Here is a 24,486-nt window from a genome sequence, read left to right as displayed (position 1 = left end):
CAGTATACCCAAATCTTTCCTGTTCTTCTCCATCCTGAATTCCCCTCAGGGCACACTGTCAGCAGGTGACTGTAGTGGCTAATGGCTTGATCCTTGTAGAACTGGAATATCACAGGCAACATTTTTTTCTTTGCAGAAAGTTAAAAAAAAAAGCCACAAAGATACTCTGAATAAGTACAAACTAAAATTATAAAGGGGAGAGTGAGATCAGAGCTTTGTTAGGGTAACTGGGGAAAACTGCCTAGCATCAGGGTGCTCAGAATGGGTTGAGTACAAGGGTTGGTATTCTCCGATGTAAATATATAGGATCATCACAACTAAACCAGGATCTACCATGCACATTGAATTAACTACTACTACTTCTACTACTACTACTACTAACTAATACTGATTGAGCAGTTAATATTTGCCAAGCATGCAACAGAGACACGGGGAGACTTAACCAAGGTCATACCTCAGTAAGTGTTTTGGAGTGAGGACTCGCATCCAAGTCTGTGTGGCCCCAGCTTATTTTTAGTATAATATACTCCCTCTTTTGAAGATTATAAGAGAATGGCCACCATTACCACTTAACTAGTGTTGTTCTGAAAATACTAGCTGATGAAGTAAATAGGAGAAAGAAATAAGATGCAGGAATACTGGAAAAGGGGGAAGCAAGTTGTTGCAGATGATATGACTGTGTACACAGAAAGCCCTAGGAAAAAGAATTCTATAAGGTGGAGGATTACAAAATGAGTATATATGCACATTGCTAGCTTTGGAGGAAAAGATCCCATGTAGAATAGTATTTAAGAAAAAAAAGTATAAATAAGAAATCTGAAGGACCCAGAAGAAGAAAACTTTAAAACTCTACAGAAATATAAAAGATGTTAAATATAAAGGTATCATATATTCATGAATAACATTCAGTTTCATCTAGGAAAAAAAAACTGCATGTCAGAATAGTGACAGAAATCCTGAAAAAAACAAGGGTAGTGGTGGTGAGGTTTGCACCAGCTGCCTATTTAAGGAGAAAATAAGGCTAGATCTCTATCTCGCCCTTTACGTTCCTTTCTTCCTCCAGGTATGCACACTGGCAACCACCCTCATGCTGTGGCTGCTTTTCATTGCTGAAAGGTGCTGTCACTAGGCAGGTACTCCTGTACAAGTAGCCCAGCGCCAACCAGTGTTCTTAACCCCAGCTACTTTATACCCACATGTTAATTGGCACTGGCTGCCAGCATGAGTTTGCAACTCTTGTCTTATGTCAGTGTTTAATTCCAGACAGATAAACTGTAATGTGAGAAAATTCTAGAAAAAGACTAGGTGAATTTAATTCATTAGCTTAGTAGTAGGGAAGACCTTTCTAAACAGAAGACAGACTCAAAATCCAGAAAAGAAAGATTTACTTATGATTTTTTTATGTATCAGGAGGCAGTTCTTCCCAGTTTTTTCTTAACACCTGACAAAGGACTAAATTTCTTAATTTATAAATAACTTACTCAAATTGATAAAAGAAAGAATACTAATAGAGGGAGAGAAAAAGAGAAAGTAAGTTTACATATAAGAAGATGTGCAGCCTCACTTTATAATTTAAAATGCAGCTCAGAAAGATAGTGTTATCCTTCAGTAGATCTGCAAAGTTAAAAAAAAAAAATTACACCCGTGGCGGATGCATGTTGATGTATGGCAAAACCAATACAATATTGTAAAGTAAAAAAAAAATAATAATAAAAATAAAATTTTAAAAAATTAAATGATAGCCTGGAGTGGCAACATTTATATGTAGTTGTGAGAGTATGAATGGGGATAGCCTTTGTGAGGGCAGTTTGACAGTAGTCAGTCCCTAGGGTTTTGGTTTTTTTTTTTTTGGAGGATAATTGCTTTACAATGCTGTGTTGGTTTCTGGTGTATAACATGTAAATCAGCCATTAATCTCAAAATTTTTAATTCTTCTATTTCTTTGAAGCACTACTACTAGGAATGTATCCTTATAGATACAGTCCTGCAAGATGCAGGTACAAGGATGTTCACTACAGTGTCATTTATAATATCAAAAAAGTTAGAAACAACCAAATTGTAATGATTAAACAATTCATAGAACAGAATAGTATATGGCACATTATTCTCTAGATGTTGATATGGAATGATGTCCAAAATATATTAAATGAGAAAAGCAAAGTCCATAGCAGTTTACTTATCATAGTGTGATCCCATTTATGCAAGGTAAGATATACATACACACCCCAGCATCTGTTTATATTATAAATTTCTTTTCTGGAGGGAGAAAAGAACTATAGGAAATTCTCAGGAATCTTCTGTAAGTCGGGATAATGTCTTGTAAAATAAAAACATCTGTCTCTCCACAAACATAAGAAAAACTGAGCACACACACACCTTTGTATGAAAATGTACAATCATGAGACTTTGCTTTTAATATCGTCTCTATTTTGTGGTATCCTATTATTTCTGTGGAAATGGCTTTAGCACATGTTAAGTAACAGGTGGCTGAATATTTTTTCTTTTTCATAGAATATTTTTGATTATAACCACTTAATAGTATATAATAATTCAATATGAAGGAATTTTTGAATCATAGTTAACCAAAAAAAGTTTTTAAAAAATCACTTTAATCTCAGTTTTTCCATAGACACTCTTAGTAACATGTAGAGTTTTCTCTTTTTACAGTGCTTTTTAAGTATATTTTCGAAAATAATCATATTGTATGTATAATATATGGGCTTCCCAGATGGCACAGTGGTAAAGAACCCATCCACCTGCTAATGCAGGAGACACAGGAGGTGTAGGTTCGATTCCTGGGTTGGGAATAGCCCCTGGAGTAGGAAATGGCAGCCCACTCCAGTATTCTTGCTGGGATAATCCCATGGACAGAGGAGCTTGGTGGGCTATAGTCCATGGGGTCCTAAAGAGTAAGACAGGGCGACTAAACAAATGCACATATATAATATATACATTTTGTTTTGTGGTTTAGAAAAGTTAACACTACAAGCATTTGTTATGTCATTAAATATATAATATAAATATTCCATCTGTATATTGTTCTGTCTGATGGATAAATCATTTTTAATCATCTCTGTTGTTGGACATTTTGGTTACTTCCAGCTTTTCAATCTTATCAATAGTGAAATCATGTATGTTGAACATCTTTGTACATAATTATTTAAATCTCTGAGTTTGGAGAGATGGAATTTGTCTATCAAAGTGTATGTGCTTTTTAAAAGGTTTTGGACACTTTTTTTTTTTTTTTTGGTGTTTTAAAATTTTTTAAAAAATTTTGTTGTGGACATATTTTACCAGATTATTTTTCAGGAATATTGAACCAGGTGTTGCTCCTGCCAGGTGTCAGCACCGACAGAAACCAGATTTTTGTGTTTTTTTTTTTTTCATTTTATCTAATTAGGAAAGATAGGCTTCTCATTTTAATTTGCATTTCTTAGCTCTTTCAAATAATTACAAAGCACTCGATCACAGATTTTAAAATCTGAACTTGTTAAAGTATTTGAGCAAAATCTACCTTAAGAATAGCTGTATCTTGCCAAAATAAATAATCAGAATGTTTAATATAGGTGAGGAATCTTTCAATGCCAAACTTGAATCTCACCTGACCTACCAGCTTCAACTTGTCATTTTTAACACGAGTTTTAATGAGAGAAGTTTTTGTTAAGTGCGACGCTTTCCCTTTGTGTAACAGCATGAACACTACGGTGTCTGAGAGCCCCTTCCAGTGTGATCCTGATGCTGCCAAAGCCATTGTGGATGCTGTAAGTAAAGGTTTCCTGGGAAAAAAACAAACTCGGCGGCCAAAAAATACGGTGTTGAATGGGGAGGGAAAGTAGGTTCAATAAATATTTGAGGGTGTCCTGTACGTCTGTTACGGTGTGAGGTCTTGAAATTACAAACCATAAACTCAAGTAGACATTGGACTGAGGGAAACCTGAGGAGAATCCCAGTCAACCCTAACCTGGGCAGATAGCAAGCTAGGACAGTCTGTAAGACTCAGAGTGACTCTAGAATGTTCTAAATAACCCAAGGGCCTGGGTGCTTATCATAAGCCATTTTTCATAAGAGTACCAATGGGAACTTATGTGGTTTGGTCATAGCAAAGATGGAGAAAGTCATCAGATTTCAGGTATCATTGCAAGAGTGGTTCGTAGTCCTAGAGAGACTTTCAGGTGAGGTAATAAATCATCCATCAAAGAAATAATCTGATTTTGATTAACTTAAAGACTGAAGCTTGTCTAAAATTATTCTCATTTGTAATGTTAGACGAGAAAAACAAAAGAAAATGAGGTCTGACTTTACTGACTTGTACAGTACAAGGGAAAAAGACAATTTAATGATGAAGCCAGTACATTTAGATTTATTTTTATTTGTATATAAATTTTTACAAAGTTAAGATAAATTAAAAGGGGAAAGCCATTGGTTAACGACCATTACTTTTCAATAAGAACATTCTGCCTACATTTTATATATATGTATGTATATATAAAGTCTATATATACATGTTTTTCAATTATTTCAAAAAAAATTTTTATTAATTATTCTCCAGTGTGTCATTAAAAGCCAAGAGGTTTTGAATTTGTTAACATTTCTTAGCAGTAGAGCAAGCTTTGCATTGTTCCCATCTGGTGTAAATTATTTTTAGAACTTAAAATTTGAGATAGTTGTCTTCTGTTAACATTCCTTTTAATCTTTCTGTCAATATACTTTTTTAGCTTATTCTTTTTCCGGAATTAGACTAATACATTTTAATATTGTATTTTAGTTACCGCCACCATGTGAATCTGCCTGCACAATACCAACAGATGGTAAGATCTATATTCTGGTAAAATTACATTAAAAGTTATGCATATATGTGGGAAAATTACATGTATATCCATAGATACATCTTACATACCAAATACATACAGAGAGAGGAGAGTGGGGAGAAGCAGCATTCTGTGTTTTGAGGCACAGGTGGGAAAAGATGGCTGTGCGTACCACCTTTAGTGCCACCCCCTGTGACCGCAGTTTCCAAATCATGACCCACTGTTCTCTGAGTTCCTGGTAGATGCCTCGTGGAGGCTGGAGCAGGCTGGGCTCTGCACCCCTGTCTGGCCACAGGCTGATTCACCCAGAAAACAGTTCTTTCCATCTTTAGATATTAGGATTCTCTGTAAGGTTCTTCTGGTGAGAATTGCCTATCTATAGGATCAGCCATCAAGAGTAAGGATGTTTAGTTGCTCAGTCGTGTCTGACTCTGCGACCCCATGGACTATAGCCCACCAGGCTCCTCTGTCCATGGGATTTCCCAAGCAAGAATACTGGAGTGGGTTGCCATTTCCTTCTCCACCTGCCATTTCCTTCCTTCCTTCCTAAGGAAGCCCAAAACAAAACACTGATAAATTACCTGTTTTGGTAATTTAGTGAAGTTATGCATGTATGTAGATTTGTTTTAATGGAATCCATAGCAGGATATATTAAAGCAAGTATATTATTCACTGTTATATATTGGGTGTAATTTTGATTCTTAACAGGGATTCTAATTTGTTTTTCTTTTTCCTGACTACAGTGGATAAGTGGTTCCATCACCAGAAAAACTAAGGAAATTTCTCTGGAATACAAGCTGATAATTGCTGCATCCTACTTGTCGGAAAGTGTTAGATGTGATAGTAGCTTTTCCAAGCTTTAAATTTATAGAACTAATCAGTCAGATTCTGCTGTCACCAATCCAGTGTATTCATACATTATCTATCTAAGAGCATTTATCATGTCAACTAAGGTAACATTTAGTTCCTGCTTAATTATCAAGGCGGTTGTAGTTTGGAAGTCATCTGTGACTGAGTATGCAAGATAAGTACATATTGGATGTATATGTTTGCTATGGTTAGGAAATAAAAATTATTTTGTTTCAACTTGGTTTATGACATTTTTATTTTAATCTGAAGTCTAACACTACCGAGCAGGCTTGGGTGCTGTTTGGTATTTGCTTTCTATGACTGATCTTACAATTCAGTTTTACTAGACTAAAAACTGACTTTTTTAGGCACCTGAAAATGAAATCCCTTGTATTTACAGTAGTTCTTGATACTCTGCTCTTACCTATTTCCTGTCGTCTCATTGTGAGCCATCAGTCAGAATAGTTCTGTGATTAAATTTGTGGACTTTGGAGCTCTGCAGACCTGAGTTTTTAATGCTACATGATCTACTTACTTAGCTCTGTAATCTCAGGTCAGGTACCAAACACCCAACTCCAGCTCCCTTGTTTGTAAAAGAGATGCAATTTGTATAAAGGCATTATTAAGCATTCAGATTGTTTTAATTGAAAAATTTTTTGAGATCATTATAAAATCACATGCAGTTGTTAAATAATACAGAGAGACATTCTCTATACCTTTCCCCCCAAAGGTAAGTTTGTAAAACTACAATATAATACAACCAGGATATGGCCCTGATAGTCTACCCATCTTCCTCAGATTTCCCAGTTTTACTTGTACTCACCTGTATGGTGTGTTTTTCTGTATAATAACCTGTGTAGGCTCCTGTATCCTACTAGATACTTAACACTTCTAATATCACAAAGACCCCTGGTTTTATCTTTTTATAACCACACCCACCTCTGATTACATGTATCTGTAGTTCATTCTTTTTATTCATTCCTTTTTATTGCTGAGTAGTATATTATGTATGCCAGAGGCTGTTCACCTTGGAGACCTGCAGATATGGGTGTGGCCTAGCGTGAGATGCACACCCTCTCCCCCGGATGTATGTATTGTTTTACGGTATGTGTAAACTGTTTAACCTGTGAAGGACATCTAAGCTCATTCCAGTTTCTGACTATTAAAGCTGCAAGGACTTACCTGGTGGTCCAGTGTCTAAGACTCCACACTCCCAGTGCAGGGGGCCCAGGTTTGTTCACTGGTTAGGGAACTAGATCCCACATGCTGAAGCTCGGGAGTTCGCATGCCACAACTAAGACCCAGTACAGCCAAGTAAATAAATATAAAAAATAAAGCTGCTGCAAATATTCATGTACATATTTTTGTGTCAATATATAACTTTTCACTGTAATTGCTAAGTCATCTCATAGATGCATAGATTTGGTTTTATAAAATGCTGCCAAACTGTTTTCTTGAGTGGCTATACTGTTCTACACTTCCTATAGCAATGTATGAGAGATTCCGTTTCTCTGCGTCCTTGCCAGCGTTTGGTTTATCACTATTTTTTTATTTTAGCCGTTCTGTTAGGTGTGCAGTGATATCTTGTTGCGCTTTTCATTTGCATTTCTCTAATTGCTAGTTATGTAAAACATCTTTTCCTGTGTTTATTTGCCATCTTCTTTGGTTAAATATTTGTTCCTACCTTTTATGCATTTTCTGATTAGATTTTTTTCCCCATCATTAACTGTTGAAAGTCCTTTGTCAGATACGTAGTTGCAAACATTTTCTCCCATTCTGTGACTTTTTATTCTCTTTACATGGGCTTTTACAGAACAGATTTTTAAATTTGATAAAGTCTTCTGTATCAAATTTTCTTTTAATGAATTATGCTCTTGGTATCAAGTTTAAGAATTCTTTACCTGGATCCCAAAGAATGTCTCCAAATGTTTTATAGCTTTACATTTAAGTCTATGATCCCTTTTGAGTTTTTTTTTGTATAAGGTATGAGGTTTAGGGCAAGGCTCTTTAATTCTTGCTACAGATGTCCAACTGCTCCAGCCCCATTTGTTGAAATGTTATTCTTCCCTCAGTGTACTGGTTTTGTGCTTCTGTCAAATATCAGTTGAGTGTATTTGTGTGGGTCGATTTCTGGGTGCTCAGTCTGTTCCACTGATCTATGAGTCTTACCTGTCAGAACCATGCTCCCTTGGTTACTCTAGCTATATGCTAAGTCTTACTACCAAATAGAGAACTTCCTTCCACTTTGTTCTTTAGTCCAGGGTGTGTGCCTTTTCAAATAAATTATAAAATACACTGGACTATGTCTATTGTCTATGCCTAGGGAAGAAACCTTACTGGGCTTTTGATAGGCACTGCATGAAACCCGCAGATCAGTGTTAGCCGCGTGTTTAGACTCCTAATGTGTTTATGTCAGTGATTTCTAGTTTGCTTCCATTATGCTCAGAAAACAGTTCATATGATTTCAATTCTCTTTAATTTGCTGAGGTGGTTTTATGGCCCAGGATGTGGTCTGTCTTGGGGAATGTTCCATAGTTGCTTTAAAAAAATTTTTTTTTAACTTGGTGTTGAGTGGAATATTCTATTTAACTAAATCCTGTTGATTGGTAGTATTTTTCAGATCTTCTGTATCCTTGCTGGTTTTCTTCTAGTTTTATCAATTGTTGAAAGGGAGGTACTGAAGTCTTCAATTACAACTATGGGTTTGTCTGTTTTACCTTTCAGCTCGATCAGCTTTTTCATGTATTTTGAGGCTCTGCTGTTTGGTGTGTACACATTTAGGGTCTTTGTCTTGCTGGTGGGTTAATCCTTCTGTTATTGTGTAATGTTCCTCTTTGTCTGTAGTAATTTTCTTTGCTCCATAATCTACTTTATCAGACACTGACATAGTCACTCCTTGTTTTTGGCTGTTTGCATGTTATATCTTTTTCTATTCTTTTACTTTCAACCTATATATGTTCAATTTGAAGTGAGTTTCTTATAAGTAACATATAGTTGAGTTGCATTTTTATCCAATCTTTGTCTTTTAATTGATATAGTTAGACCATTTAGATTTAAGCTAATTACTGCTATGTTACTGCTTTATCCTGTTTGGGATTTGGTCTGGAAGTTTGTGTCTTTTATCAAATTTGGGGATTTTCCAACTGTATTTCTTCAAATACTCTTTCAGCCCAAGCCACACTTGCCTCTCTGAGACTCTGATAATATGAACATTGGATCTTTTGTTATTGTCCCACAGGCGTGTAGGCTCTTGTTTTTCTCCCAGTCTATTTTTCTTTCTCTTTCAGGTCGGTCCTATTATTCCATCCTCAAGTTCACTGAATCTATCTTTTGTCTTCTCTAATCTTAATAGTGAACCTAGCCAGCAAGTTTTTCTTTTGTTATAGTATTTTTCAGTTCTGTGATGCCCATTTGGTTCTTTTTTATAACTTCTATTTCATTGCAGGGAGTTTTTATTTTTTAACTTATTTCAAGAGAATTTCTAATTGGCAATCTAGTCGCAGCTTTAAGATGACTGCTTTAAAATCTTTGTCAAGATTCATCTCAGTATTGGCATCCATTGACTCTTTTCTCACTCAACTTGTGATTTTCCTGGTTGTTGGTATGATGTGTGACTGTTAATAATATCCTAGGCATTTTGTCTATTATGTTAGGAGATGCTAGGACCCATTTAAATCTTTTTATTTTTAGTAAGCATCACCCTATTTAGAGTTAGCACATGGGTCTTGGCCTACTTTTGTGGACTGTGGTTTCAATGGCAGTTTAATTTTCAGCAGCTTTGCAGTGTTATTTTGGTCAGCTTGGTTTATCTGCGGCCAGTAGGGTTTCTGTTGGTTCCTGCTGGTGCTGCCTGAGAGGGCTAAGTATCTACTGGTGAAGGAGGAGAGTCAGGCTCCAGGGATAAAGAAGCTTCCTGAACTGGTATACCCATTATGACTGGATTTCTCCCTCTGGCTCAGTCCACCCACATACCTTGGTAACTCTTGGTGGAAAGGGGAAGTCTCAGGCCTTGTGGGGAAGGAGAGTGCCTCCCTGGCTGTTTCTTTCCACCTGGGTTGCCAGTGACCCCCTTGCCAGGTGGTGGCATGCCCACCAGGGGGACCCCTGTTCTCTACGGGTGCAGGCGGGGGTGTGAGCCTGTCTGGGCCGCCTTCTGTTGCGAGGCTGGGGTTTGAGAAGGGCTCTCCCCCTGTTGCGTGGTGGGACTGTATGTGCCCTGTCAATGCTGTTCTCCGGTCCTGGGCTCCCAAACCAGCAAGCCTTCTTAGCAGCTTTCAGAGTTCTTTGGTTGTGTCTCGCTATCTCCAGGGCTGTTAGCTGTGCTTAGCAGAAGAAGCAGGGAAAAACAGGTCTATGTCTTATTGTCTGGCCCAGAATCAGAAACATCAGCATTCAGACTTAAGTAGCATTTCTCTTATTCTTTTATATGTTGTTTCTAAATGCTGCCTCAGTCATGTGGTTTCTGAAGTGATTTGTTAAGATAAAAATTGTTTTCTAATGAAAGACGATGCAAAGTAGGGGACTTCACAAGTACTGGTCCAATAAATAGGAAATCACCCACCCCAATTTTATGGGAAGGAAGGGATACAAGGGACAGAACACTAGTTGGAAGGAATGTCAGCAACAGTTCTGTTACGAGCGCCTCTGTAGAAAGCTTTCACTCCTCTGGTCAAGTAAGGAAATGCAAAATACTCTTGTACCTGCTTACTGGGGCTGCAATAACCGAGTACCACAAACTGGATGGGCTAAACGACAGAAATGTTTTGTCTTACTGTCCTGGAAGCTGGAAGTCTGAGGTCATGTATCTGCAGGCCTGTGCTCCCTAGGGAGGAGTTATTCCAGGCCTCTCCCTGCTTTTGGTAGTTCCTGGCTTGTGGCAGCATAACCCTAATCTTGACAAGGCATTCTCCCTCTGCTTATTTCCAAATTTCCCCTTCTATAAGAACATCAGGGGACTTCTCTGGCGGGCCAGTGGTTAGGACTTGGCGCTTTTGATGTCGTGGGCCCAGGTTCAATCCCTGCTTGAGGAACTAAGATCCTGGAAGCTGCATGGCACACCAAAAAAAAAAAAAGTCATGTTGGGTTAGGTGCCCACTCGACTCCAGTATGACCACATCTGAACTAATTACACCTATCATGATCCTATTTCCAAAATAGGTCACCTTCTGAGGACTGGGTGTTAAGAATTCAAAATATGAATTTTTGTGGGACAGAATAACCCATAACAACTTGAGGCATCTGTAAAGTTCTTCATCACTGGTGCTGGATAAGGGTTATCTACATACTAAAGCCTCAAAGAAAGCCTAACCCTTGGGACAACAGTCATTCTACAAACATTTCTTGAGATTTGGTTTTGTGCCAGGCACTGTTTCAGGTCCTGTGGGGAAAGTAGTAATAAGCAGACTGGTGAGGTTAGGCGCATCATCTGGATAGGCCCCCTGTTGTTTGGCACTAACCAAATCTCAGTGGCTTAAGAAAACAACGGTTCATTCCTCACTCCTCACAAAGTCGTCTCTGCCTCTGGGCAGCTGTCCTCCCTGTGACAGCTCAGCCTTGGCCCCGTTAACGTCTGTTTTCTCCTGACGGTCACCATCACACAGAGGGAGAAAGGGCTGGAGCCTCACACTGCTGAGTAAATGCTCTGAAGTGACACACACCATAGACGTTCTTGGTCATTGGCTCATGCAGGCCTCACGGCCATGCCTAACCATGAAATAAAGTGTTACTATTGACATACAGTGGGAATGCAAATCCTCTGAAACCTTATCTTATACACAGAGGAGTAATCTTTTTTTCTTTTTGAGAAAAAAAGAGACTCAGAGAACCTAAGTAACTCACCCAAGGTCCCTCAAATGGTAAGTGATGACTTAATCCAGTTACCTGACTTTGAGATCAGGGGTTTTCCCACTATTTCACACCGTTCCTTAGTTTTCACTGTCATTATTATGTATACCTATGACTGATTCATGCTGAGGTTTGACAGAAAACAATAAAATTCTATAAAGCAATTATCCTTCAATTAAAAAATAAATAAAATTTTTTAAAAAGAAAAATGTACTTACTAATCCATAAGCTGATTATTTCCTTAATCATTTCTCCTTTGTTAAACTTTTTAGCTCTTTGTTATTGGTATCTTTAGGCATAACTTTTTTCCTTTGGGATTATTTTCCAAGGATAAATTTCCAGGGGTAGATTGTAAATGGAATACAGACATTTTTGTTCCTCTTATTTTGTTTTCTGCAAGGCTTCTGCCAGTTTTCAATGCAGCATATAGTTGCATTTTTATCCCCCATGGGCCTGGAAGTCAAAAGGAGCGACTATGTTGCTGTGGCTAAATGATTTGGCTTATTTGAGCATTAGTATTCCTATCTCTAAAATGGTGATATCACCATCATCACAGGGTAGCAGGAAATAGGTGAAGGACTTAGCCCAGTGCCAGGGTCATAGCGGGTGCTGAGTGAAGACTGGTTGGTCATAACTACTCTAGAGGGTGTGGAGAAAAGGGTATCCTCCTACACTACTGGTGGGAGTGTTTTTAAACTGGTACAAGCACTATGGAAAACAGTATGGAGGTTTCTATAAAAACTAAAAATAGAACTACCATATGACCCACCAATCCCATTCTTGGGCATAAATCTGGAGAAAACCATAATTCAAAAAGATAACATGCACTCCAATGTTCCCTGCAGCACTATTTACAATAGTCAAGACATGGAAGCAACCTGGACATCCTCTGACAGAGGAATGGGAAAAGACGATGTAATACTTCTTTCTCCACATACAGATATACAATGGAATATTCAGTTCAGTTCAGTCACTCAGTCGTGTAAGACTCTGCAACCCCATGGACTGCAGCATGCCAGGCTTCCCTGTCCATCAGCAACTCCCAGAGCTTGCTCAAACTCATGTCCATAGTCAGTAATGCCATCCAACCATCTCATCCTCTGCCATCCCTTTCTCCTCCTGCCTTCAATCGTTTTCAGCATCAGGGTCTTTTCCAATGAGTCAGCTCTTCGCATCAGGTGGCCAAAGTATTGGAGCTTCAGCTTCAGCATCAGTCCTTCCACTGAATATTCAGGACTGATTTCCTTTAGGATGGACTGGTTGGATCTCCTTGCAGTCCAAGGGACTCGAGTCTTCTCCAATGCCACAGTTCAAAAGCATCAATTCTTTGGCGCTCAGCTTTCTTTATAGTCCAGCTCTCACATCCATACACGACTACTGGAAAAACCATAGCTTTGATGGACCTTTGTTGGCAAAGTAATGTCTCTGCTTTTTAATATGCTGTCTAGGTAGGTCAATAGCTTTTCTTCCAAGGAGGAAGTCTTTTAATTTCATGGCTGCAGCCACCATCTGCAGTGATTTTGGAGCCCCCCAAAATAAAGTCTCTCACTGTTTCCATTGTTTCCCCATCTATTTGCCATGAAGTGATGGGACTGGATGCCATGATCTTAGTTTTCTGAATGTTTTTTTTTTTTTGAATGTTGGGTTTTAAGCCAACTTTTTCACTCTCTTCTTTCACTTTCATCAGGAGGCTCTTAACCATAAAAAAAGAAGGAAATAATGCCAGCTGTAGCAACACAGATGGACCTAGAGATTATCATACTTAGTGAAGTAAATCAGACAAAGACAAATATCATATGTGGAATCTTAAAAAAATGATACAAATGAACTCATTTTAAACAGAAACAGACTCTCAGACTTAGAAAACAAGCTTGTGGTTACCAAAGGGGAAAGGTGAAGAAGAGGGATAAATTAGGAGATTGGGATTATCATACACCCACTGGTGTGTGCTTAGTCACTCAGTCGTGTCTGACTCTTTGCGCCCCTTTGGACTGTAACCTGCTAGGCTCCTCAGTCCATGGGATTCTCCAGGCAAGAATACTGGAGTGGACTGCCACGCCTCCTGCAGGGGATCTTCCCAACCCAGGGATCAAACCCACGTCTCGTGTCTCCTGTACTGCTGGTGGATTCTTTACCCACCTAGCCATCGGGGAGTCCATATACCCACTACTGTGTATAAAAGTGATAAAACATTATTTATATATATAAAACAGATAATAAGAACCTGCTGTACAGTACAGGGAACTCTCAATATTCTATAATAACCTATAGGGGAAAATAATGTGAAAAAGAATGGATACATGTATAACTGAATCACTTTGCTGTACATCTGAAACACACAACATTGTAAATCAACTGTACTCCAATATAAAATTAAAAAAAATTTTAATATTGTACCCTCAGCAACACTGCATGATCAATGCATTTTTTTTTTTTCAGGTAAGGTAATCTGAAGCATTGGCCCAGTTATATAAAGGGCCCAAATGAGACCTCTGATTGGAAATTCAAAATTCATTTTCACCATCCCTGAGCCCAGGCCTGCATATGCTGCACCTGTAATGGCAATTAAGTCCTGTCTAATCAGTATATTTGCTATGCACAGGCTTCTAGTGTGCTTTTGCACAGAATGTTCTTTACCTTGAGAACAGCTGTCCTCACTTTTGGGCCACAGGGAATTTGCCTTTACACTGACAAGGTGAAGGTGAAGTTGCTCAGTCATGTCCGACTCTGAGACCCCATGGACTGTAGTCCACCAGGCTCCCCAGTCCATGAAGTTCTCCAGGCAAGAGTACCGGATTGGGTTGCCATTTCCTTCTCCATACACTGATAAGAAAGCTGTGCAAATTACTTCATGATGGCAAGCATTTACTGAAGAGTTATTAAGTCGAGTCAACTGCCACAGAGTTTATTGGTCCTTCTGTCTCTGGGATCTTTCCTTTAGTTATTACAAAACCGTTAACAGAAAATATTCAACAGGAATAAGATTAAGCAATAAAAATCACAAGGGTATGTGACAATCTGAATTTTTTTTAAAAAGCCTGAGAACAATTTGGCTTGTTCTATCAAAATTTTAAATTTGTCTTGACCCTCTGAGTCACCAGTTCTGCTATAAGAATTCATGCTAGTTGACTAAGAATAGCCAACCAGGCATACAGCCTATGGCAGCTTTGTTTATTATAACGAAACCTGGAAAAAATATCCAGCAGTCCAGTTGAGGAATGGCTAAATACTCATGCCATGTAGCAGTCAATGACATCATTGCATGTGCTGATATGGAAAACATGTTAAAAAAAAATCCAAGTGAAAGGAGAAAGTTGTAGTACTCAACAGCTGCCAGCTACGCCCTGGGGGCCAGATCCAGCCTGCTGGAGGTTTGGTAAAAACATTTTACTGGAACACAGGCACACCGTTCATTTATGAATTGCTGTGACTGACTTCTAGCTACAATGGAGAGAGAATTTAATTGTTGGGATAGAGACCGTATGACCTGCAAAGTCAAAAATATTTACTGCTTGACCCTTTACCAAAAACTTTTGTCAATTTTTGCTCTATCCTACGATCCTCTGTGTGTTTTTTTCACAAAGAAAGTATTGATAGGGTGGTGAAAGAGATACGTTAATGGATCTGCTTGTATGGGTATAGACGATTTCTGGGGACAAACAGACAAAAGTTAACCACAGCCAACAACCATTATCTCAGGGAGTAGGAATGAGTTCTGTATGGAAGGAGTCAGGCCCAAGGAGTTTCCTTCCACTTTGTAAGCTTCTAGGCTCTTTGGAATGCAAAGAGGCAAAATGGTTTTTTTATAAACAGCTATATAAGGAGGAGACCTTATAAACAGCTATGAAAAAAAGAGAAGCAAAAGGCAAAGGAGAAAAGGAAAGATATACCCATTTGAATGCAGAGTTCCAAAGAATAGCAAGGAGAGATAAGAAAGCCTTCCTCAGTGATCAGTGCAAAAAAATAGAGGAAAACAACAGAATGGGAAAGACTAGAGATCTCTTCAAAAAAATCAGAGATACCAAGGGAACATTTCATGCAAAGATGGGCACAATAAAGGACAGAAATCGTATGGACCTAACAGAAACAAAAGTTATTAAGAAGAGGTGGCAAGAATACACAGAAGAACCATACCAAAAAGATCTTCACAACCCAGATAATCACAAAGGTGTGATCACTCACCTAGAGCCAGACATCCTGGAATGTGAAGTAAAGTGGGCCTTAGGAAGCATCACTACAAACAAAGCTAGTGGAGGTGATAGAATTCCAGTTGAGCTATTTCAAATCCTAAAAGATGATGCTGTGAAAGTGCTGCACTCAATATGCCAGCAAATTTGGAAAACTCAGCAGTGGCCACAGGACTGGAAAAGGTCAGTTTTCATTCCAATCCCAAAGAAAGGCAATGCCAAAGAATGCTCAAACTACTGCACAAATAATTGCACTCATCTTACATGCTATCAAAGTAATGCTCAAAATTCTGCAAGCCAGGCTTCAACAGTCCATGAACTGTGAACTTCCAGATGTTCAAGCTGGATTTAGAAAAGGCAGAGGAACCAGAGATCAAATTGCCAACATCTGCTGGATTATCAAAAAAGCAAGAGAGTTCCAGGAAAACATCTATTTCTGCTTTATCGACTACACCAAAGCATTGACTGTGTGGATCACAACAAACTGTGGAAAATTTTGAAAGAGATGGGACTACCAGACCACCTGACCTGCCTCCTGAGAAATCTGTGTGCAGGTCAAGAAGCAACAGTTAGATGTGGACATGGAACAACAGACTGGTTCCAAATCGGGAAAGGAGTATGTTAAAGCTGTATACTGTCACCCTGCTTATTTAACTTATATGCAGAGTACATCATGAGAAATGCTGGACTGGATAAAGCACAAGCTGGAATCAAGATTGCTGGGAGAAATATTAATAAACTCAGATATGCAGATGACACCACCCTTATGGCAGAAAGCAAAGAAGAAATAAAAAGCCTCTTAATGAAAGTGAAAGTGGAGAGTGAAAAAGTTGGCTTAAAGCTCAACATTCAGAAAACTAAGATCATGGCATCAGGTCCCATCACTTCATGGCAAACAGATGGGGAAACAATGGAAACAGTGAGAGACTTTATTTTCTTGGGCTCCAAAATCACTGCAGATAGTGACTGGAGCCATGAAATTAAAAGATGCTTGCTCCTTGGAAGAAAAGTTATGACCAGTCTGGACAGAATATTAACAAGCAGAGACATTACTTTGCCAACAAATGTCTGTCTAGTCAAAGCTTTGGTTTTTCCAGTAGTCATGTATGGAGAGGTGGACCATAAAAGAAAGCTGAGCACCGAAGAATTGATGCTTTTGAACTGTGGTGTTGGAGAAAACTCTTGAGAGTCCCTTGGACTGCAAGGAGATCCAACCAGTCCATCCTAAAGGAAATCAGTCCTGAATATTCATTGGAAGGACTAATGCTGAAGCTGAAGCTCCAATACTTTGGCCACCTGATGCGAAGAGCTGACTCATTGGAAAAGACCCTGATGCTGGGAAAGACTGAAGGCAGGAGGAGAAGGGGACAACAGAGGATGAGATGTTTGGATGATATCACTGACACAACGGACATGTGTTTAAGTAAACTCCAGGAGTTGGTGATGGATTGGGAGGCCTGGCGTGCTGCAGTCCATGGGGTCTCAAACAGTCTGACATGACTGAGCGACTGAACTGAACTGATGCTCTTTGGTTTGTTTTTCTAAAAGCATGTATAAGATTTAATTTAAAGTTTTTTTTAAGAAAATCAAATAAAGTAGGAAAAGGACACCAATGGACAGTGCTCAGCACAGCTAGTGGCAGGGGGCTTCTCTCTCTCTCTCTCTCTCTCTCTCTCTCTATATATATATATATATATATAAATAATATACATATATGTATTAACTATATATATATGTATGTATCTTTCAGTTCAGTTCAGTCGCTCAGTCGTATCCGACTCTTTGCGACCCCATGAATCGCAGCATGCCAGGCCTCCCTGTCCATCACCATCTCCCAGAGTTCACTCAAACTCACGTCCATTGAGTCGGTGATGCCATCTAGCCATCTCATCCTGTCGTCCCCTTTTCCTCCTGTCCCTAATCCCTCCCAGCATCAGAGTCTTTTCCAATGCATCAACTCTTCGCATGAGGTGCCCAAAGTACTGGAGTTTCAGCTTTAGCATCATTCCTTCCAAAGAAATCCCAGGGCTGATCTCCTTTAGAATGGACTGGTTGGATCTCCTTGCAGTCCAGGGGACTCTCAAGAATCTTCTCCAACACCACAGTTCAAAAGCATCTGAATAAGGACTGGAAGGGACTAGGCCCCAAAATCTGATTTTTAACCAGTTCCCCCGGTGATTCAAACATACCCCTATGTTTGAAACTAATGCTCTAGTCATAAGTCTCAGAGATCAGGAAAAATTTCTCATGGGGTTTTAGATTAGCATGAGATAACCCAGCAAACATCTACCACAGCAACAGCAGCAATGATAATAGGTCCCATTTGTGAACACTTCCTAAGTGTTGGGCCTGAGGGTATAGGCTCTATGTATTCATCTAGTGGGTATCCTTGTCCTGTTCCTGATCTTAGATGAAATGCCAAATCAGAAGTTGGAATCACGACTGCCGAGAGAAATATCAGCAACCTCAGATATGCAGATAATATCACTGTAAAGGCAGAATAGGAACTAAAGATACTCTTGATGAGGGTGAAAGAGGAGAGTGGAAAAGCTGGCTTAAAACTCAGCATTCAAAACCTAAGATCATGGCATCCAGTCCTATCACTTCACAGCAAATAGAAGGGGAAAAAGTGGAAACAGTTGCAGGTTTCATTTTCTTGGGCTCTAATATCACTGTGAACAGTGACTACAGCCATAAAATTAAAAGATGCTTGCTCTTTGGAAGGAAAGCTATGACAAACCTAGACAGTGTATTAAAAAGCAGAGACATCACTTTGCCAAAGAAGGTCCATATAGTCAAAGCTATGGTTTTTCCAGTAGTCATATACAGATGTGAGAGTTGGACTATAAAGAAGGCTGAGTGCCGAAGAATTGTAACAATAACCCTGTGTACGAGACAGCAAAAGAGACAGTGATGTATAGAACAGTCTTATGAACTCTGAGGGAGAGGGAGAGGGTGGGAAGATTTGGGAGAATAGCATTGAAACATGTAAAATATCATGTATGAAACGAGATGCCAGTCCAGGTTCGATGCACGATACTGGATGCTTGGGGCTGGTGCACTGGGACGACCCAGAGGGATGGTATGGGGAGGGAGGAGGGAGGAGGGTTCAGGATGGGGAACACATGTATACCTGTGGTGGATTCATTTTGATATTTGGCAAAACTAATACAATTATGTAAAGTTTAAAAATAAAATAAAATTAAGATTAAAAGAATTGATGCTTTCGAATTGTGGTGCTAGAGAAGACTTTTGACAGTCCCTTGGACTGCAAGGAGATCCAACCTGTCCATTCTGAAGGAGATCAGCCCTGGGATTTCTTTGGAAGGAATGATGCTAAAGCTGAAACTCCAGTACTTTGGCCACCTCATGCGAAGAGTTGACTTATTGGAAAAGACTCTGATGCTGGGGGGGATTGGGGGCAGGAGGAGAAGGGCACGACAGAGGATGAGATGGCTGGATGCTATCACTGACTCGATGGACGTGAGTCTCAGTGAACTCCGGGAGTTGGTGGTGGACAGGGAGGCCTGGCGTGCTGCGATTCATGGGGTCACGAAGAGTTGGACACGACTGAGTGACTGATCTGATCTGATCTCTGGACAGTGAGGAGATCAAATCAGTCAATCCTAAAGGAATTCAGTCCTGAATATTCATTGGAAGGACCAATGCTGAAGCTTCACTTCTTTGGCCACCTGATGCAAAGGGCCAACTCATTGGAAGGGGCCCTGATGCTGGGAAAGACTGAATGCAAAAGGAAAAGGGGGTGACAGAGGATGAGATGGTTAGATAGCAACACTGACTCAATGGACATGAATCTGAGCAAACTCCAGCAGATAATGAACAGGGAAGCCTGGCGTGCTGCAGTCTATAGGGGGCAGGGGGCAAAGAGTCAGACATGACTAAAGAACAATAGCAACTTAGCTTTTCATCATTGAATTTGATGTTGGCTGTAGGTTTATCACATATGGACTTTACTATGTTCAGGTTTGTTCAGTCTATACCCACTTTGTTGAGAATTTTTATAAGTGGATGTTGAATTCTGTCAAAAGCTTTGTCTGCATCTATTAAGATGATATGATTTTCATTCTGTAATTTGTTAATGTGGTGTATCACACTGACCGATTTGTGGATATTGAACCATCCTTACATCCCAGGGATAAATCCCATTTGATCATGGTGTACAGTCCTTTTAATATATTGTTGAGTTAATGTATTTTTAAATGTATTTTATTTTTTAAATTACACAAATTTTTTTCTCTGTTTACTTTACAATATTGTATTGGTTTTGCCATACACTGACTTGAATCCACCATGGATGTACATGTGTTCCCCATCCTGAACCCTCCCTCCCCACCCCATCCCTCTGGGTCATCCCAGTGCACCGGCCCCGAGCATCCTGTATCATGCATCGAACCTGGACCGGTGATTCGTTTCACATATGATATACATGTTTCAATGCCATTCTCCCATATCGTCCCGCCCTTGCCCTCTCCCAGAGTCCAGAAGACTGTTCTATACATTGTGTCTCTTTTGCTGTCTCACATACAGGGTTATTTACACAAATTTTTATATGTTAAAATTTCAAAAAATTACAGATAAATTCCTCCATGCTTGCTGTCAATCTCACTGCCTTCTTAACGATTAACCATTATTATCAGTTTAGTATGAATCCTTCTTGATTTTTCTTTATGTTTTTACACACACATATCTGAATATAAATATACAATTTAGTATTTTTAAGTATGTATGGGATCATAGTTATTATATACATTTTGAAATTTCATGTTATTTATGGATGCTGCTGCTGCTGCTAAGTCACTTCAGTCGTGTCTGACTCTGTGCGACCCCATAGACGGCAGCCCACCAGGCTCCCCCGTCCCTGGGATTCTCCGGGCAAGAACACTGGAGTGGGTTGCCATTTCCTTCTCCATATGGATGCTACCTAATTCTTTTTTTATAGTTTATTTACTTATTTTATTTCTGGTTGCAGTGGGTCTTCGTCGCTTAGAGCAGGCTTTCTCTAGTTTCAGAGTGCTGGGACTACTCTCTAGTTGCAGTGTGAGGCTCTTGATTGCAATGTCTTCTCCTGTTGCAGAGCACAGGTTCTAGGTGGGCTTCAGTAGTCCATATGAACATGGACTTCAGTAGTTGTGGCTCAGGGGCTTTAGAGTGCAGGCTCAGTAATTGTGGTGCACAGGTTTAGTTCCTTCACGCATGTGGAATCTTCCTGGGCCAGGGATCTAACCTAAGTCCCCTGCATTGGTAGGCAGATTCCCATCTAATGTACCGCGAGGAAAGTCCCAGATGCTACCTCATTCTTTTAAACTGGTGTAAAGGTAATACAAATGTATTGTTGAACACATTCTTAAGCACACATGACATGTTTCTGAAATCTATGTGTTGTAGGTAGCTGGAATGCTGGTTACAAGTTGGAGAATAGAAGAGGGGCAGGCCAAGAGAGGTAGGCAAGGATTGGGTAATGAAAGGACTTGCTAGAGACCCTGGACTTTAGGAGAACCTTGAGAGGCACCAACAGTTTTTACAGCTGGAAACAACTATTGTCTTATTTCTGTAATGGGTACAGAATTCTAGGAATCCTGGTGATCTGCAGTGCTGTTTGATAATATTTCCCCCTCCCTACCATACTCTTCTCATTAGGAAATGTCCAACCATATTTACTGAATGCATAACTCCTCTATAAATACTGACGTGATCTTGGTATGGTATGTCATTTGGACATGTTCCACAAGCATTTGCTGGGTGCGCCATGGGAGGCAGTGGAGGGGAGTACCAAGTTGTGCAGTGGTTTCCGAAGCAGGGTCCAAGGCTCTCTGGAGGTGCTAGAGGGTCCTCCAGTGGGGCCATTCAAAATCTAGGAGGTGATTCCCAAGTGCCACTAGACTCTAAGCCTCATGAGGCTTCATGAGGTCAGGGGCTCTGTCTCTTTTGGTTCCCTCTGTATTTCTAGCACCTAGCACATGTCTTGACATATATCACGTACTTCATAAGTATTGAATGAATTAATCCAAAATACAAATTCTTTCATTGCTTCCTAAAGGGAAATACTTATGTACCAAGACAAGACCATAATTGGGCATTCACAAACTAAAATGTGTATTTCTGGAGTTAGCTGAGAACACTAACTTAATATTTTACTAAATTCAGTCAGTCATCATAGGCTAGTTAATTTTGTTAAAAAAAGGAAAAAAAGGGGAGGGAGGAGGGAGGAGGGTTCAGGATGGGGAACAAATGTATACCTGTGGCGGATTCATTTCGATATTTGGCAAAACTAATACAATATTGTAAAGTTTAAAAATAAAATAAAATTTAAAAAAATAAAGTAATTTGGGGGAAAAAAAAAAGGAAAAAAAGCTTCCGTATTCAGGCTTTTTTCTTTTTCTTTTCTGCAGGTATGGAGGTGGTTGGAATTTCCGCAATGTAAGGAAGGAATCTTTATTTTGTTGTATCCTTAATGCTTCTTGGGGACCTCAACTAATGCTTTTTAATTAAAAACTACTATTAATTATTCTACTAATATTAAGATAGTATGCTGTAAGTGTTGAGTTAACTCTGTAATATGAACAGGAGCAAGATTATCTGCTAAACCTGACCCTCCAAAGACAGAAACCAAGCCTGAAAAGACTCCTGCAAAGAAGGGAGAAAAGGGACCCAAAAACAAAGGGGGAAAAGCTGACAGTGGTGAGAAAGGGAATAACCCTGAAAAAAATGGAAATGCCAAGTCAGACCACGCACAGAAAGACGAAGGTGCTAGGGATACCAAGTGAAAGAAAAAAATGTTTTTAAAAATTGTGGTAAAATACACGTAACATGCATTTACCATCTTAACCATTTTTAAGTGTTCTGTACAGTTTAGTAGTGTTGAGCACGTTCCCGGTGTTGTACAACAGATCTCCAGCATTCTTTTCACCTTGCAAAACTGAAACTATGTGTGTGCTAAGTCTCATCGGTTGTATCTGATTCTTTGTGAACCTATGGACTGTAGTCCGCCAGGCTCCTCTGTCCACGGGATTCTTCAGGCAAGAATATTGGAGTGAATTTCCATTCCCTCCTCCAGGGGATCTTCCCGACCCAGGGATTGAACCTGTCTCATGCATCGGCAGGACTGCCACCATAACCCTTAAATAATTCCCCATTCTTGCCCCCTCCCAGGCCATGGTAACCACCCTTCTACCTTCTGTCTGCAAATCTGAGAATTCTAGTTCTCAGTACCTATACTAGTACCTAGTATAAATGGAATCATATAATATTTGTCTTTTTGTGGCTTATTTCACTTAGCATGTCCCCAAAGTTCACTCATGTTGTAGCATTTGTCAGAATTTCCTTCCTTTTTAAGGCTGAATAATATGACATTTTGTTTATCCATTTATCCATCGATGGACACTTGGGTTGCTTCCACCTCTTGGCTGTTGCGAACACTATTGCTGGGAACATCAGTGTACAAACATTTCTTTGAGACTCTGTTTTCAATTCTGTAAGTTATATACTCAGAAGTGGAATCCTGGATTGTATGGTAATTGCATTTCCTATACTTGAGCAAATCCCCTGTTGATTTCTATAGGGGCTGCACAATTTTACATTCCCTCCAACAGTATACACATTGGGAACATACAATTAGCTTAAGAATTAAGATTTTTTCCAAATTACACTCTAGATTATGTTAAAGGGAAAACATTTAGAAATCTTAAGACTTTTACCTCCTCAAATTTTAGATTGATTGCTTTTCAGAACAATTTTTCTAGCATTATATGAACTCCTCTGGCTAACAAAAGGCTAAACATTTACATTCTTCTCAGGAGTTGAATGACTTATGTATTAACACAGATGGTTTTCCAGTTTTTACCATGCTCAGTGCAGGAAGGAATCACTAATTTTCATCATCCATGCCCTTTCGCTCCCCGGTCTCTCCTCTCCTTCATAGCCACATTTCAAATGGCGCTGTCTCGTGTCACTGCCCCCTTTCTTCCCCTCCTGGCCTCTCCTTAGGTCACTCCAGTCCAGCATCCATCCCTGTTACTCCCCTGAAACTGCATGTATCAAGGTCATCCATGGCCTCCATGCTGACAATTTCAGTAAGTGGTTAATTTTTATTGTCAACTTGACTGGACTAAAAAACACCCAGATAACTGGTGAAACATTATTTCTCGCTGTGTCTGTGTTTCTGGAAGAAATTAGCATTTGGTTCAGTACACAAAGTAAAGAGATGTGCCCTCACCACCGTCAATGGGCATCATCCATCTGCAGAAAGCGCAAGCGGAACAAAGACACAAAGGAAGGGTAAAATCTCTCTCACTTCTTGAGCTGGAACATCTACCTTCCTGCCTTTGGGCATCAGAGTTCCTTGTTCCACAGCCTTCAGACTCCAAGACTTACACCAACAGCCCTCTGATTCTCAGGCCTTCACACTCAGACTGAATTATTTCACCAACTTTTCTGACTCTTCAGCCTGCAGATGGTGGGACTTCCTGGCTTCCATCACCAAGTGAACCTGCTCCTTAATAAATCTCCGCTTATACAGATCTATGTACTCTATTGGTTCTTTTTCTCTGGAGAACTCGGACTAACACAGGTGCATTTCAGTCTCCATTTCAGTTTCTGAGTTCCTGTCTACCTAATGTTGAGCACGCGTAGGGGAATAAGACTAGAATGGGGAGGAGAATTACATAAAACTCAACAAAACCCCTCCATCTCCAGATCACTCACAATAAAAGCGAAATCCTCACAGTGGCCTACAAGGCTCTAAAGGTTTGCCCCTATTGAGAGACAACTCTCCACGAATC

The 24,486-nt window shown here is 39.6% G+C and overlaps 1 protein-coding gene and 1 long non-coding RNA gene across 3 annotated transcripts in view; one reads left to right on the top strand and one right to left on the bottom strand.

Moving 5' to 3' along the window:
• Positions 1-5,894, top strand: part of PPA1 (inorganic pyrophosphatase 1) — a 38,311-nt gene extending 32,417 nt beyond the window's left edge. Inside the window, exons 9-11 of the mRNA XM_061405216.1 lie at positions 3,692-3,761; positions 4,766-4,808; positions 5,552-5,894. Coding sequence (XP_061261200.1) covers positions 3,692-3,761; positions 4,766-4,808; positions 5,552-5,583 — 145 coding nt within the window. The 3' untranslated portion in view covers positions 5,584-5,894. The remainder of the gene's footprint in view (positions 1-3,691; positions 3,762-4,765; positions 4,809-5,551) is intronic.
• Positions 5,895-6,570: 676 nt separating this feature from the next.
• LOC133240436 (uncharacterized) overlaps positions 6,571-24,486 on the bottom strand; it is a 21,594-nt gene continuing 3,678 nt past the window's right edge. For both annotated transcript variants that reach the window (XR_009734221.1, XR_009734222.1), the window contains exon 3: positions 6,571-13,194. This is a non-coding gene — a long non-coding RNA (uncharacterized LOC133240436). The remainder of the gene's footprint in view (positions 13,195-24,486) is intronic.

This window comes from Bos javanicus, chromosome 28 (genome assembly GCF_032452875.1).
Source record: "Bos javanicus breed banteng chromosome 28, ARS-OSU_banteng_1.0, whole genome shotgun sequence".
Lineage (NCBI taxonomy): Eukaryota > Metazoa > Chordata > Mammalia > Artiodactyla > Bovidae > Bos > Bos javanicus.
The sequence above is the reverse complement of the archived record's forward strand: the minus strand, read 5'-3'. Positions and strand labels throughout refer to the sequence as shown.